General features: G+C 43.7%; 1 protein-coding gene across 2 annotated transcripts in view; it reads right to left on the reverse strand.

The window, feature by feature from the left end:
• Positions 1–17,787, reverse strand: part of TRPM8 (transient receptor potential cation channel subfamily M member 8) — a 160,015-nt gene that overhangs the window by 20,464 nt on the left and 121,764 nt on the right. For both annotated transcript variants that reach the window (XM_032753671.2, XM_032753674.2), the window contains 4 exons: positions 16,430–16,571; positions 15,118–15,289; positions 12,383–12,560; positions 1,735–1,925 (listed from right to left, as the gene is read on the reverse strand). In XM_032753671.2, coding sequence (XP_032609562.1) covers positions 1,735–1,925; positions 12,383–12,560; positions 15,118–15,289; positions 16,430–16,571 — 683 coding nt within the window. The remainder of the gene's footprint in view (positions 1–1,734; positions 1,926–12,382; positions 12,561–15,117; positions 15,290–16,429; positions 16,572–17,787) is intronic.

Consider the following 17,787-nt stretch of genomic DNA (forward strand, 5'->3'; position numbering starts at 1 on the left):
ATGTAAAGACGTTCAGGAGCCCCTGAGGTCCTGTGGGCCCTGGCACTGTGCCTGATGGAGGAGTTGGCCCCACAGCTACATCCCCACCCTAGAGATGGATCTGTGGCTTAGGTCTGAGGTTAAGGGGTGAGGAAAAAGGCCAGGGGTGCCCTTTCTATCTTTTCTTTTGTGTCCAAACATCCAAACAAATAAAAACAGGCCCCTTCCTCCCTGCATGCTTAATCTGGTTGAGGCATAACTGGGGGCTAGGAAGATTGTCTGGCTTAGTGGCTCTGGGAGAAACTCAAGCCTGATGTGGGTTCCTACAGGGCCAGGAAGAGAGTTGGATGCCAGCTCCCTGCATTCAAAGGACATATGGCTGACAGCTGCTACCACTTCAGGGGTAGGGAGAGGTGGCTGGGTGGGGAGCAGCCTGCACCCCAGTTTGTGAGGGCTAGGTGACCACATGAGAGAGAGAATGATCCACAGTCTGATGTGTGGATGGGTTGGGTTGATGGCTGCCTTCCTGAAGACATTAGTGTGTGGAGTGTGTGGGGTGGACCCCTGGAAACCAGAGGCTGGGGTGGGGGGCAGCCACCAGAGAAAGCATGGCCAAGTTCTAGGAGTTGGGGTCAGACGGGACAGCCAGGGACTCTCTGAAGGACCCCCTGAGTGCCCACACAATCAAGGATCAGTTTCAAACATCTGCCAGGCCAGAGGGCACGAAGCAACCCAGAACAGCATCACTAAGAAAAGGCTTTCGGCTCCCCTTCCCATCCTGCCCCTCTGTGCTCCAGCTGTGGAGGGTCAGTCCCCACAGCCAGTGAATGGGAGCGAAGGGAGGGAACAGCCCACTGCCAATGCTCCCTGACAGCTCCACCAGCTGGGAGCGGGGTGGGGAGGAGGAGTCTCACCTCTGAATAGCAATTAATAGGCTGGTTAATATATTGAACTGCACGTTCCTATTTCTTTCTCTTTTTTTTTTTTTTTTTTTTTTTTGAGACGGAGTCTCTCTCTGTCGCCCAGGCTGGAGTGCAGTGGTGAGATCTCGGCTCACTGCAACCTCCACCTCCCGGGTTCAAGCAATTCTCCTGCCTCAGCCTCCCGAGTAGTTGGGACTACGGGACTACAGGCGCACATTGCCATGCCCGGCTAATTTTTTTGTATGTTAGTAGAGATGGGGTTTCACCGTGTTGCCCAGGCTGGTCACAACACCTGAACTCAGGCAATCCGCCCGCCTAGGCCTCCCAAAGTACTGAGATTACAGGCATAAGCCACTGCGCCTGGCCACACGTTCCTATTTCTAAACTGAGATGATGTTTTCTCAAGTATAACAATTGTAAGATTTTCTATTTTCCTAAGAAGAGTCACAAACTGTGCTGGAGTCAGATTTAAAGGTTCCTAGAGAATAAATTTCACGGGAACAATGAAAAGCAAAAACAAAGTCATGATTGGACACTATCCCATGAATTCTGCCCGTTCAACATACTATTTACATTATTATTACACGATCTGTCCAAAAGTCATTCATCCCCCGCAAAGCAGGCTATCCCGGCAGATCTACAGTGCTTTCTTCATCTACATTTCCTCTAGAGTAATTCATTGGTTGGCCTGATGCCTGATCTTTACAGATGTACAGATGTGAACAGTAAAAGAACTGTGAATAATTCCTTCCTGTTGAGATACACACCAGGCATCCTTCCCTGAAATTAATTGCTGCTTCTGATCCCAAGTACACATGGAAAAACCACTCACAGCAGAGAGAAGACTCCATGTTTTTCTCCTTGCAGCAACACTTGAAGCAATTCTTCACCACCATGTAGAAGTAAGCGAAGATGATGAAGGGGAAGGGGATATTGAGGCGGCTGCAGTACTCCTGCACCAGGAAGTACCTCTGGAACTTCCAGACCTGGTCATTGTTCTCCTGGACGGTGCCCACCGTGTAGCTGGCGAGGGAAGAGAGAAGGCCAAGACTTAGCATTGCGCATGCCTCATCACTAAACTACCAAGTATGGCAATAGTGGTATTAAGCTATTACTGCAATAGCTTAAGTCCAGACAGGAGAGAAGAATCCAGACTGATACACGAGCCAAAATAACTCAACAGGAAGTGAAAGTATCTTCAGTTCATGCTGGGTCAAAAGTGTGTCTGGCTTTTGGTGTTTTTTTTTTTAATCACAAAAAAAATGCTCAACAAACTTTAAAATTATTTTATTTCAAGATCTTTCAATGATTCTCTTTTCTTATTCATTTCTTATGATGTTAGATACAAAGTGGTCCAAGATGTCAACACCCTTGGGACTAGCATGGTGGCCCTCATCCATGTCTAAGTGTAAACAGCCTGGGAAGAAAACAGCTTGTGTTTATCAAGAGCCTTAAGAATGTTCATCCCTTTGACCCAATGACTTTACTTCTGGGAATTTACCCTAAGAATAAGGAAATACTAAGAAAAAATATATATGTAAATGAATATATATGCATCACTGTTGGCCACCAGCACCATACGTAACAGCTGCCCCCACCCCCTACTCAAAGAGAACGAAAGAAACTAAATGTTCATCACTAAGAAAATGTGTCACACATTACGGTTAATCAATATGACTACATTACGCAACCATTAAAGTTATGAATAATTGTTTTATTATGGGGAAATGCTTATCATATATGTTAAGTGAAAATAATTAGGCTCAAACTTGTACTTACAATATGGTTTTGTTATGCAAATCTCAATTCACAAAGAGAAATAGATCAACCACAAATGGCGGTCACCTTGGGCATCACATCTTGAGTGCTGTTTATTCTCTTTTCCATTTGCTTTCCAGTGTGCGGCAATGAGTATGAATTACTTCCATAATGATTAAAATGTTTATTTTGTGTCTTGCTCCAAAACTGATAATGCCAAGGATTTCTCTGTTACAAATTAAATCGAAACTATAAAATAGCTAGCACTTATTATAAACCAGACACTGTTCCAGCAGTCTGCTTAAATTAATTGGCTTAATCTACAAACAACTCTCTGATGTATGTCTATTATCTATGATGTCTATTATCATCTGCAATGAACAAATCAGGAAATGGAGGCACAACAAAGGTAAGTGAATTGTCTGAGTCCCCCAGTTAGGAAGTGTTGAATCCGCAATTTGGACCCCGCAATCCAGCCCCATGTCTATTTGTTTCGCTGCTACATGATAACATCTCACAGAGGGGAGCAGGAAATGTTTTAAGCAATGCTCTATTTCAAAAAATGGGTTTGAGATATGCTTCATTTCAAAAGGATTTTATTGGGCTACTTGCTAGCTTAGCATTTTAGATAACTACAAAGCATATTACAATTTGCAAAGTTCAACCATCCAAGACATTTTTATTGCTAATATCAAATCATCCCTTCAAGAGCCAAAGAAGCTGCAATGAACTGTTTGAAGGCAAATCCTGATGGGGGAAGCATTAAATTATCCAAATTCTGGGGAATATCCTCAATAAAGTCAGGCAGAAAAATCGATTACATATGTTATGAGACCTCATTCTTGCACCTTAGTACATTACATTATATTACATTAGACTTAAATATCTTAAGCAAAAAAAATGTCAGATACCTACACAAAACACTGACCTACACAGACAATGGTTATTGGCTTTGCTTAAAGTTTAGCTTTGTTTATCTTGGCGTTTAATGATGAATGGAACACCTCTGCAATCTACACTAGGGCCTGGATCCTGCGTAAGGCAGACTTGTAGCAAGTGCCTCTTGAACAGAGTGAGATCCTTAAAAGAAAAGGATTTATGTTTATTAAACATCTCCTACATGTAAGCTCCTATGCTAGGCATGTAAATTGGTTCATTGACTGATCCTCACATCAACCCTGAGAGGTAGATTACTTAGGTGAAAAACAGCCAGGACTGGGATGTATTATAGTCAAATCTAGCAGCCAGCCTGGCGTTTCTTCCAAATGTAGGTCAGGTTGCTTTGAGGCTAATAGCAAGCATCATCATCCGCCCTTTCTAGTCCGCAGCGGGTTCTGTTGCCTACAAAATGCACTGTATGTTTCTGCTGCTGCAACGAGACCGGTGTGCATGCAGCAGCCCCCGATTAGGGAAGTTTAGGCTAAGAACTTGCCAGAAATCAGTTTACTACTTGGGCCAGAACAACCATTACCATTCAAATTATTGTCCCTAGAAGTAACTTGAAATATTCGAATTTGGAGAATTTAACCTAAAAATAAGAAGAGATGAATGTGGAAACATTTTAAGCAATGTTGTATTTCCAAAAAAGAAATAGATGCTCTATTTCAAAAAAGGAAATAGAAATCTTTGACTATATATCTAGTCAAAAAATGGATTATACTGACTTCCCAAAACTCTAACACCAAAGAAAAAATCAAAACAACTGCATCCATTTTTGTGCATTGATGTTGTTTTCCGAGGTATTATTCCAAAAGAAGCAACAAGTCCTATTGAAAGGAGAAACTTCCAGGATGCTCAGAGCAGGGGAAAGCATTCTCTTTGGCAAGTGGGCCCCCATCTTTCTCAGAGAGCTCAGAGTGGAAACGCAGACCAGAAGAGTCCAAGTAGGAAGAGATTTATTGCACTATGGCTTAAGTGACCACTTGGAGTCAGGGAAAAACATATCTTCTAAATCATCTAAAATAGGGATTGGAAAACTGCAACTTGGGACCAAGCCAAGCCCCCCAGCTGTTTTTGTACAGTCCATGAGCTAAGAATGGCTTTTACAAAGCAGGGAGGTACAGCATCACTGAATACTGCTTCTTTTGACACACCTGACCAATGACCCTAGCTGGCCCTTACAGAGAAAGTCTGTGATCCCCGAGCTACAGTGCACGTAGGTCAGTGCCCATGAATAAGGCTTTGTGTTTGTATCATTCCCTACTTTTAAAGAGCTCTGCCTCATATGTCACCGATCATTTGTTCCTCAGGACAACCGGGTTGACTGCACGGCCCCTCCTGTTGGAAGGGTAGCTTCCTCTGTACCTCAAGGGCAAAGGTGGATCCAGTGAGCAGCAATGCTTTCCCAGACGAATAGCAAGAACCCTTATTGGCATCCCAGGGGGTGTGAATGAACCAACTGATAACTGGACATTAATACCCAAAAGCCGTTTTGCATAAATAATGCATATTCAGGACTGGCTAGGCTGAGATTTATTTATACACCAAGGTACACTTGACCCATACGGCAGCAGCTTCCAAAATGTTCTTTTTCTCTCAAGTCAGTCCGGGACTCAGCCAAATAGACATGAGGGTTCTCCAGAGGGGGGTTCCTGAAGGAGCGATGCTTCCACCTGCTTTCCTAAAACAATGTTTACATTCTGTAGACATTGTTTTCAAATTCTGTAAAGGGGAGACTGAACTCTGCAGAAAAGGATTTTCTGGGCCAGCACATGGACACCCCCTCAGTAAAGCAAGCATCAGAGCAGCTTAGAGACCATCTCTCATGCCCAGGGTCTCACCCGCCCCAACTGAGATGGTTTTCAAAGTCTCCTTGACAACCAGTGGCCATCTGGTGTTGTCCCTGAGAGAATTCTGCAATTTTCCCTTTACGCATCTCCAGTGATATCTTGTGCCCTTGGTGTCCTGTCCCTGGCAAACACCCAGCTGGCTGGAGACATGCAGTGACAGCTGAGGTCCATCTGAAACCAGCTGAGCACCTTCAGCTGAACAGGAGAGGAGGAAGAAGGAGAGGCCATGCAGAGGGACAGCAGTTCAGAAACTCACTGAGAGTGGAAATGGTATCGAGAGGGAACAGACATTTAGAATTCAGATTGCTTTGTACATAAATGAAGTCCAGAAGTACCTTAAAAGAATAACACACCATGACCTTGGAGTAGGATGACTAAATATTAAGAACATTTATATCATTCATCTTTTGTACAATGCATCATAATACTAGATCAAAAGGAAAAATAGCATTTCAATAGCTGCTAGAAAGTCTTCTGGCAACATATAACATCCTTTTCTGATTAGGAAGAGAAAGAGAAAGGAGCTTAATAAACAAAAAAGGGGAGGAATTTTCCATGACATGATAAAAAGAAAAAAAAAGAAAAGTAATTTAGTAAGGAGACTTGTTCCAGAATAAATAAGGAAAACTTTAATAACCTTCCTACGTACTGAAAAGTAGTCACTGAAAAAACATAATAGAAAAAGTACCTTACTTTTTTCCCCCCACCATAAGTGGCTGGAAACAAATTAACAAGGAATCTGCCAGACCCATATGAAAAAGACCATAAAACTTTACTGGGAAATTATATATGTTTGAATAAATGAAAATCATAGCATTTCTTCTCAATAGTAAGATGCCAAATTCCCTTAAATGATTCCACAAACCTAACATCATCATAATAATATTCACTAAAATTTTTGGGAGAAGGAGAAAGAAGAAAGAATTCACAAGATACACCTTAGGATCCTCTGTACAATTAATATACAAGAAATGCCAGAAAAATTTTGAATAAGAATAATGAGGGAAACTTGTACAACAGATGTTAGAATGACTAAAAAAAAAAAAAAAAAACTTCAGTAATCAAAGCCATTTGGTAGGAAAAAACAAAATACAAAGACAGATCCACAGAACAGAATGCCAAGTCTGCAAACAATTCACAAAGAAAAAGTAGATGCTAAAACAATGGCAGAATTTTCAAATACACTGAAATACAAGAAACTTGTCAGCTAACTCCCTATCAGGTGGACACCTCCTCCAAACTTTGCATAGATTTCATGCGTTTTCCTTTGTCGCTCCTTCCCCAGCACACAGGCAGTTATCTAGCCAGTACTGCCCCATGGCCCGTGGTGACACTGACTTTTTGCTCTCTCTGATGAGCTGGTGTGTATGTTAAACTGTGTAACACATCCTGGTTCCCCTCTCATTCTGCAACATCAAAAAAGCAGGTACAAAGCCAACAACAGCCAGCAGTAAGAGATGACCAGCGATTGGATCGCACTGATTTTGGAACTGATCATTCAGGTTAGTATATTGCTAACAGAGTAACCAACTAAGACTGTGCCATATACTTGCACGAAGACCCAGGACATTTCTCTTCAACTTCAGGAAAAAGTCCAAATTCTTTAATATACCATAAAAGACTCTCCATAACCTAGCCCCTGCCTACAGTTCCACCCTCCCCGGCTGCTGATTCCTCCCCAGACTAACATTATCTCTCCTGCTTCTACCTCTCCTACCAACACTCGGGGCTCTGGGTACATGATCTTTCAAGCAAACATCACCTCCATCTAGCTGCTGCTGCAGATCCTAGGCTCCCCCAGGCAACAATCTCACAATTAATAACTCCCTCCTCTGCAAATAGCCTCTCCATGCTGTTTGTATTACATTCTATTATATATATTATATTCATATGTTTTCATGTCATCTCTTCCCTTAACAGCAGGGACTTAACCTTTCTCTGCCTCCCACTCCTTATGTGTAAAATGGCAACAAGACTGCACCTGAGGCAGGTTAGATGAGGTGGTCAGAGCCTCCCCTGACAGGAAACAAGAAACTTGTCAAATTGATGAAGAGAACAAACCGCCTAACAGTGCACAGACCGCATCCTGAGCTCGTGGTTAGAACATCCTACAGCAAAAAGGCGGGAGCAGAAGAGAAAAATCCCCACATTTGTACAAGCACAGAAACCCGTGATTAGTGTCCTTGGGCTGACCTGTGCTCATTATAATAGTAAAAAACACACCCCTGGGTGGAGATTTAAAATGCTTATAAGACATGTGATGGATGTACTAGCATGTACAGCCACTGCACATGTGGGCCTAAGAAACCACTCCTAACATGCTTAATAGCAATACCCCTTCCCACCCCTTCATGAATAATCATGCAAATTTCCCATAAAGGGAGATCCCCCAATATTAGACAGAGCTGTCTTGCCTCTGAGCGGCCTGTTCTGACCAGCTGCTAGTGTACTTTGGCTTTGCAATCAACTTGCTTGCTTTTGCTTTTGACTCACTTTCAAATTCTTTTCTGTCCCAAAGTCAAGAACCTGAACTAGCCCACCAGCTACACACCTACACAGAAATGAGTAATAATTAAATGAGGTGACCCCTGTAAAGCACTTGAACCTGTGCCCAGCATGGGAAAGCTTCAATAAATATTAGCTATTGTTACTATTACAATTATCTGCGCTCTTCTTTCTATTCTTTTCACCCCAGTTCAATAACCTCCCTTAGACTGTCCACGCAGCACTCAAACCTTTAGTTTGTATCAGGTCATTATTTTCTTCCTTCTACTTTTCTGCATGTTTATATTACTCTAAGATCTGAAGAACATTTTTAGAGATTATTCTACAGCAGGACATGTTTGACGAGTCCTTTTCAGAACTGCATGGGGTGAACTTATCTTCAGGACACAATGCTTATAAATGCCCTAGCTCCTGATAAGTCGACCTGGAGTCATTTACTGACTTTAAATTCACTTCCTGCCTCTGATAAGCCACACAGGTCCTGTGATCGATAATTTTAATGTAGAATAATCACAGAGGTTCACGTCCATTTCCTTTCTCTGTTGAATACCATCTAGAGAGCACTCCAATACTCCTTCAGAATTCCCAAGGGTACATTTGCATTGCAGTTAATAAGGTTGCCATTGTGTATGGTTAAGCTTTTAAATGAGTATTTTGATGTGGTGCCAGGGAAGGGTCACAGCCTGGGGCCATCTGCTCACAGAGTAAGCCCTGAACAACTTTAACAATGATCAGAAACAGTGTTCCAAGGATTTAACCTAAGGATAACAACACGGCGTCTCTCGCTGTTCTGGCGTTCCCAGACAGGTATTAGCCAGGAAAACGCCTCTGGTTTAAGCCGGAGCTAATCGAGGACGCTCCCCAAGGACAGGGATGTCGCAAGTTGTCACACTTAAGCACTGACTGGGGCAACAGTAGGATGTCATGCAGTGGCTCTGGCCTCGTGGGGAAGAGACCTGAGTTAAACCAGATAACGCGCGGCCAGGACCACAGACTGCTGAGCTGTTGGGACTTCATCTCCTTCATCTGAAAGTGACAGACGAGGCTCCCATCTTGCTCAGCTCCAAATTCAATCATTTCATTATCAAAATACAGGTAATGGATTACAAAAGTGCCACGGTTCTCATGAATGGCTCCTTCAGACAGCTCACGTGCATAGATTCAAGAAAGCTCTAAATATTTTACCATGTGCCTCGCTGAGGTTTACCAAGTTAGCATAATTCAAAGGCCATGGCTTTAGGAGCTGTTAGTCTTTTTGTTTAATGTCTGTAAATATAGTTAGTGGTAAGTTCTTACAGGACTATCCGGTGTAGCTATGACATCTTATCACTGTAAGGAAAAGTCTGAAGCCATCCCACTTCGCCTGCACCTTTGCTTCAGGTTTTGGGATTGGTCTGCTTTTTCTCCCTCTCTTGTGGAGACATAATCACCCATAACCTGCTGCTTCTCTCTGCAGCTCAGATGTTGGCCCCTCTGACGTTTGGACACCATTTGGACATTGGCTGGCTGCCTGTGAGTCAGACAGGTTTCTGGCTCCCCAAGTCCCTCCCTGCCACCAGCTAGGTGGTGAAGGAGAGTTTCACCTTCCCTCCTTAGGGCCATGTGGAACTAGAAGCCACATAATCTTCATGGCCCAGGCACCTGGCACAGAGCAGATGTCAAACTTTTACGTGATGATTCTCTTGTTGATTTGTTACTCACCATTGGTGCTTCTCAGTATATAACACACCAGGAAGCTAAGCTCGTAACTAATAACTAAATAATGAACTAAACATGGGTAAGATCCCATTTTTTTCATTCATTGAATAAACCCACAAAGTGCCAGGTGCTGAGATGGTGGGCACAATCTTCACCCTCCAGAGTTCACCGTTCTCAAAGAGAGAAGGTTGTTACTATGCAAGTAAAAGAGTGCCATAGGGGCTCAAAGGGTCTCTATGTGAAGTGGGCAGGCCATCAGGTACAACCCTGGCAAAAGACAATTCCTGGCTCTGTAAAGGGCAAGCAGGAACTGGGCAGGAAGAGAAGTTCGGGATGGAACAGGCAATCCAGAGGACAAGTATGTGCAAAGCATCAGGCATGGCAGATCACCCTGTTTAAAGACCAGCATATGGGAGGCCTGCCAGGGGACAGAGAGCAGGGGATGAGCATGGTGGGGAAGCTGAGAAGCCTGAAATTTATTCTGAATGCTGTAGGGAAATACTGAAATCCTTCCAGAATTTTAAGCAGAACAATGACTGTGTTAGTCCGTTTTCACGCTGATGATAAAGACATATCCAAAACTGGGCAATTTACAAAAAAAAAAGAAGAAGTTCAATGGACTCACAGTTCCACGTAGCTGGGGAGGCCTTACAATCATGATGGAAAGCAAGGAGGAGCAAATCATGTCTTACGTGGATGGCAGCAGGCAAAGAGAATGAGAGCCAAGCAAAAGGGGTTTCCCCTTATAAAACCATCAGATCTCGTGAGACGTATTCACTACCATGAGAATAGTATGGGGGAAACCACCCCCATGATTCGATTATCTCCTACTGGGTCCCTCCCACAACATGAGGGAATTATGGGAGCTACCATTCAAGATGAGACTTGGGTGGGGACACAGCCAAACCACATCGGTGACGTTTCGGAAACATCACTTTTGGTCACAGTGTAAAGAAGACTGGAGTGGACTGGAGAAGGACATCTCTGGACACTGGGAGAGCAGACGGCCACACACTGCTCAGTCCCTTTGCTATATATGTTCCCAGAGGTGTGTGCTTCTACAGGTATGTGCTTCCACACAGCCCTGCTCAGGGGGAGGCCACTGGCCAAATGAGGCAGGTGACCCTCATCTGTAGTCCTTGGGCATCTTGGAATCTCAGGGTTCTATTTGACAATTGTCTTTTCCTTATATTCTTGTCTAAATTACGAATGTAATGTGTGATCATTGTAACCAGTGAAGTATATATACGATTTTTAAAGTTCATGTTTTTATTGTTAGCAAACAGTATTATGCCGTAAAATTAATTTGCAATTTGTTTTTTATATTTAAAAAATATCATCCTTTCAAGTTAATAGATACAGATCAAACTTTGTCTTTTAAGAGCGGCATAATATTCCACAGTGTGGATACAGCACACTTTCTTTAGCCTCCCCCTAGCGATAGACATCAAATAGTGATCTAATAAACATCTTTGTACATACATCTCTAGGATAGATTCCCAGATGTGAGAGAGTTCTGACAGAGGTTTGCATGTTTTTCCTTTAATAACTATTTTCAAAGTACTTTCCTAAGAATGGGAAGCAAGTCAGGTTCCCAGTAGCAATGTCCATTTCCCAGCGTCATCCCAACACCAGAGACTCCCTTTAACTTCCGTTCATCTGCTGGGTTTAAAACAGCGTTTCATTGTTTCCATCTGAACTTTCCTATCCACAAGATTAAGTCCTTTTTTATATGCTTATTGGCCATTGGACTCTTCTTTCTCTGAATTATTTGTTTTCTCTGACAAGTTTTCTATGGGTTGTCTTTCGCTTATAAATTCACAGGAGCTCTTTCTATATTAGGAGATAAACGCCTTTGTTCATTATATGCATTGCAAACATTTCCCCTAATTTATCAATTATATAAAACTGTTTTATATAATCAAATATGTTTATCTTCTCATTCAGAGTTTCTAGGTTTCTGGTTTTGAATAAAGAGTTCCCTTCCACCCAAAGGTTTAACAGATAATGTATTAAATGTGCATATTTGTTGGTTAATTTTCTTTCTGACCATGATGGGATTTGTGCACTGAAAATGCTGATATACCTGGAAGGAACAATATAAAACCAAGGCTCTCCCACTGAAACTACCACCGGGGCTCTTTGAAACCCTCCTAAGAAAGATGGAGAGGAAATGAAAAACATCATTTTCTAAATATATCAAGGAGAATTACCAATATTATTCCCTCCAACCTCATCAGGTGGGAGCCCTAAAGGAGAGTCACTCTCCAGCCTCTGCTCTTTGTATTCTGATTTAAACTGAAGACTTTAAAACAGTAATTAACTAAAGTCTGAGTCCTGTAAATCCTAGAATCCATACCACTGAGCCCCATAACATATAAGGCACTTTGGAGATGAGTGAAACTACATTTCCGTCACCAGTGGGTGATGTTGTTACCAACCTCGTGGAGCTCCACAGAGCTTGCTAAATGGATGCCAAATATGCAGTCTGGATTTGATGAAGATTGTCACAGGTGCTTGTCTTCAGTGTCAAATAAACTCAAGGCACAGTTTATATTTTTAATATGGTCCCTTTAAAAAGGCCCCACTCCCTCTAGTCCACCAATCCCCCAAAAGATCTCTAAAGTATGTTCCTCAATGGTGGGACCTTTGCGATGCTCCCAGCACCTCCAGCCTGGCATGGGGCCTGGCCCAGGGTGGACATCAGTGAACATGTGACTGAACACATACCCAAACATGGCGACCAGCAGGTTGACCAGCAGGATGTTGGTGGATAACATGTAGATGCACACCAGGGGGATGGTGATCCACTCGGGGAACCGGGGCAGGTTGTGCTCATCCAGCTCCACGCACAGTGGCTTGGACTCATTCCCAGTGAAGGTGCAGTGGGCAAAGTCATACGTGGTACCTGAGGATGTAGAAACCAACAGGCAAAGTGAGGACCCTCTGGAGGGGTGAGAGCGATGGCATCCCCAGGGCCACAAGAACATGGTGGTCATGAAATGTCTTAGGCCTTCTTCTAAGGCACTTTATCCAAACAAGTCATAGTCCTTAGAATCACCTGTTCATCTGCTCAATGCATATTTACTGAGCAGCTTCTAAGAAAAAGGTGCTTTGTTAAGATCAAGATAAAAGGAAGGGCCAAGTGAACATGTTCTTTGCCCTCAAGAACTTTCCAGCCTCGCCACTGCACTCCAGCCTGGGCGACAGAGCGAGACTCCGTCTCAAAAAAAAAAAAAAAAAAAAAAAAAGAACATTCCAGCCTCTTTGGATAGGCAGATAATCAACCACACACATTTAAAGTCTCAGCCCATGTAAAGTGCTAAGAAGGACACACACAGTGCTCTGAGAATCATAAACTGAGACAGCTCATACAGGAGCAGCTTCCCAAGAAGGAAGGGTCTCAGAACTGAGAGCAGAGGATGAGCAGCAGGAACGTGAACTAATGGGGAGGGTGGGAGCCTAGAGCACCCCACAGAGGCAACAGCATGTGCAAAGGCCCTGTGGTGGGGGTGGGGTGGGGGTTGTAAACATCAGTGGAAATGGGAGAATAAGATGTGCACTGAGCAGACATATTAACTTTTTACATCTTTTTTTTTTTTTTTCAGACGGAATCTCACTCTGATGCCAAGGCTGGAGTGCAGTGGCACTATCTTGGCTCACTGCAACCTCTACCTCCCAGGTTCAAGTGATTCTCCTGCCTCAGCCTCCCAAGTAGCTGGGACTATAGGTGCATGCCACCATGCCCAGCTAATTTTTGTATTTTTAGTAGAGACAGGGTTTCACCATGTTGACCAGGCTGGTCTCGAACTCTTGTCCTCAGGTGATCCGCCTGCCTCAGCCTCCCAAAGTGCTGGGATTACAGGCATAAGCCACCATCCCTGGCCTACTTTTAAAATCTTTCCACTGAAGTGATGGGAAGCCATGAGGCTGTTTTAAGCAGAGGAATGACACATCAGATTCCCTTTTCCAAAGAATCGTTCTGGCTGCAGCACAGATCAGAAGGGGCTCGAGGGGAAGGAAGGTGAGGAGGTTGTGCCTAAGACTCAGGCAGGCAAGCGATGAGGATAGCTTACGGGGTGGCAGTGGTGATGGAAAAAACAGATTTCAAAAAAACATTTAGGAGATAAAAATCAACAAAACTAGTGGATGAATTGAATAGAGGGGAATGAAATCCGGAAGGTGTTAAGGACAACAGTGAGGCTTCTGACAGCTCTGTTCACACAACTGTGTGGATGGTGGCAGCCGGCCTTCACAGGAGGGCATTGGGGGAAGTTTGGGTCTGGAAGTGGGCATCAAGACCCTTTTATTAGGATGTGCCAAGGTGCATCTGAGAAATCTCAGAGGAGGGGGCAGTGGGTACAAACGTCTGGCCTCTGAGAGCTGCTCTGTGCCAGAGATCCTCATCCGCGCATGTGTGGGGTCACACTGGCCAGTGAGCAGCCCTGTAGAGAAGATGGTGCTTTACCAGTTGTGCCCATGAAACAGAGACAGCAAAATGCAGTCACTTCCCGGGGCCACACAGCACATGAGTGGCTACCTTGGATCTGAACCCCGCCTGCCAATTCCTCTTTAGATCCCCATGGAACTAAAACGATGGACGTGGAGGGTTGTTATGAGGATGAAATGCGTCTGCCTCTATAAAGCAGCAGGCACAGTGTGCAGACTGGGCGTGACAATACCAAGGTGCCTTTCCACCACTGCAGGGGAGAAGAGCTGTTTCTAAGGTCTTAGAAGAGGCTTCAGCAGATGGGGCCGGAGAGACTTATGAGGCCAGGAGGATAACAGAGAAAACAACAGGAACGGAGAACCATGACCAGGAGGAGCAGGCTCTGGCTCGGGGAAACCATCAGGATGGTTTTATCGTGGCAGGGTAGGAAATGACAAGCCAAGGCTATTGTCAGCATCCTAAAGATGCTTCAGCCCATCCATCCAAAACACACACAATTTACATAGCCCCTCACTTTCCTTCTGTAAATCGGGTGTGGGCAAATTAAAACCATCTGTGCCACCATCAGTCTGCCTCCAAAAACCAGTTGGCAGTGGGCTAACTAACGCCGGAAGTCTAAATTCCAGGTTCCAATGTGGATTTTCCAATGTTGCTCTTTTTGAAAGAAATGGGAGCCCAGTCACTCTGTTATATCGACGAGTACAACTCACAACCCTGGTTTCTAAACTAGTAAGTCTTGTTGCCTTCCATTGCCACATCGTTAATTGAAAATATCAGAATCACTATTTTTAAAAAGGTTTAAAAATTGAAATGTTGGGCACCATCTGCAAGGCTGATGTAAAATCTTGCTTAAGAGCAAAGAAGAGGTTTCGAGGAGTTAGTTTTTACTCTGTCGTGTTGGACTCTGTTTCACGTGCGTGCTTCTGAAGTGCGGTCTCCAGGGCAGCCCTGGGGGTTGGTTCAGGGAGCAAATGCCTCCTCCAAGCTGTTTCCACCTGAGCCAAGTCAGGCTTACCGTCCACGTCACTGGGCACCTGGCCGAACATGGCCAGGTAGGGCTCATAGATGACCGAACGGAATATCCACCTCCAGCGCTGCTCATTCTGCCTCAGGATCCCTTGCCTGGCCACGCCGAAGGCCACCATCCACACCGCAAAGAGGAACAGGAAGAAGAACACGTCGATCAGCTGTCGGGGGAGGACAGGAGAGCAGAGTCAGGACCCTGCCCACAGTCAGCAATTCCCCCCAGCCCGGCCGTCCTCAGTGGACCATGGAGAAGAGCAGCAGTTCCAGGGCTCAGAGCATCTAAGTCATCCAGAGTTCACTGACTCATTGACAAAAGCGGTCATCATCATCTCTGGATCTTAAGACATCTGTCTTCCAGAGTTAAAACCGGTTTGATGCATTTTTGCTTGCTGATCTCCAAACCAGCCCAGCAACAGCAGCTTTCTGAGTGGGAGCCCAGCTCTAGAGCAAACGAGGAATCTAAGTTTTGGAGGACTTCTCTGTCCCTATACCTCATGATTTTGATACATTTTTAAACCCAAAATTATTTTTGTAGTTTGTTGGTTTATTTGCTTGTTTGGAAAATAAAAGTTATCCTTATTAGACAAGAATGGACCATTTAATATTTTTTAAATTTTGTGCACACATAGCATGACTTCATGGTGACTGGATGTCCCAGAAATGCTTTGAATTAAAACCACAAACTCAAAGAACCTCAGTGTTGGAATGGAGCTTCCAGATGAGCTCATCTCAATGTTCATCTGATTTAAAGACAGAAACGGTGGAGGTTTGGGTCATCTGGAAAACAAGTTTAGGAAAGCAACACCATCCATGTGTAATTCTTTCCATTATGTGTATGTAACGAGCCTGCTATAGCCTTTCCCTGTATCTATGTTACACAGTTACATGATTCAGGCTCCAATCCTCACTATGCATCTAGCTCACTGCTTGTCTCTGGACAAACATAGTCCTCCTTGGACTCCACTGTCCCCATGTATAAAATTGGCATAAAAGTCCCTCCCCTACCTACACTCTTAGCAAACTGTCAAGACTCAAATGAAAGTAACTTGTGAAGTATAAAATCTAAATAAGTATGAGGTTATTTGTTAACAATGCACTAAATGACACTGTTTGCTCCTCACAACCATCTTTCATTAAATTTTAACCTGGGAGAGGCCCCTGATGAAATACATCAAAGAAAGTAAATGTTACTGATGGTGAAATGCAACAGTCGTTCTAAGGACAAAATCCTCCTATCAACTATTAAAAGAACTCTGGGCCCCGCAAGAAAAATGGTGACTACAAATATTCTTGACTCTTACCATCCTCTGCAGCATTATAATCTTGGGTCCTAAGTTTCTGCTTACAGTAAAAATGTGGATCAATCTTAGAGTGAAAATAATGTAGTCCAGACAGAAAATGACTCGTCCAGAATACAAAGAGCTTTTATTAGAAGAGTGGAGCCTAGGGGGAAAAGAAGGAACAGAATTCATGAGATATTGACAAAACATCCCAAAGTTTTGTTTCTAAAAATAACCCAATTTCAAGAAACAGGCAAGAGCTGGAAGGTTGAGTGAGTGAAAATAGGCCAGAAACACCACCCAGCAAAGGCCATGATCTTCTGCTTTCATGGCCTCAAGTACAGTCAAGGACATGAAAAGACATGAAAAGCAAAGACATCTCACCAAACTGAGCTCTCAGAGGTTCCTGTCTCTTTAGTCTGCCATCCTCACACACTACTGCAGGAAACTAACCATGCTATTGCTAACTTCCCTGGCTCACATGGCTTCTATAACGATGCCAACCCCCAGCCCACCCCCATGACCACTTGGGACTTCACCCTGCCAGCTTTCCGCTAATGAAACTTACCTCATTTGCACCAGATCATTTGATTATCTAACCACCTGCTAATGTGCTCATTGAAAGCCATCTGTGCCTTCTAACTGGAGTGATCTAGAATCATATCCAACCAACTGTGGCTCAAATGCTGAAACCTTAAACCCAACCAGAAAGGGAGAATATCTGAAGAGGAAATTGACGTTTTTACCCCATTCAAATTGGAGGGTGAACACTCATTGTAAACCATCTCATTCTGTATAAGTGTAAATATGAATGGTTAAGATTCTTTACAAAATGACATCATTTGAAAGTACTACTCATATGTAATTGCTAGCTTATCTTTTTTTAAAAATTGAAACAGGGTCTCGCTATGTTGCTTAGGCTGGTCTCGAACTCCTGGGCTCAAGTGATCCTCCCAACTCAGCCTCCCAAAGTGTTGGGATTACAGATGTGAGCCACCATGCCCAGTTGCTAGCTTTATCTTAAAAGCTATTTGGGGACAACAGGCCAGTTAGGATGCAGGCTAGGCAATGCGAACCATGGTTTGGGGCATACACTAATCTCTCTACGATGTGGAATACACATTGTTTTTTTGGTGGTAATGTGTGGTTGGCTTTTCTAATCCCGCACTCTGGCTGTGCCATTGAGGAAATATGCTTGTAACTGGAAGGGCAGACTCCACAGCCAGCATTCAAATCAAAGTTACGTGCATATTAGAAGATCATATGGCCCAACATGAAACAATACTGTATGATAGTTAACATTCTCAGCATCTTCTCCTCTCATTTGACCCAGCAATCCCATTACTGAGTACATACCCGAAGAAAATAAATCATTCTAC

This window comes from Hylobates moloch, unplaced genomic scaffold (assembly GCF_009828535.3).
Source record: "Hylobates moloch isolate HMO894 unplaced genomic scaffold, HMol_V3 SCAFFOLD_1, whole genome shotgun sequence".
Classification (NCBI taxonomy): Eukaryota; Metazoa; Chordata; class Mammalia; order Primates; family Hylobatidae; genus Hylobates; species Hylobates moloch.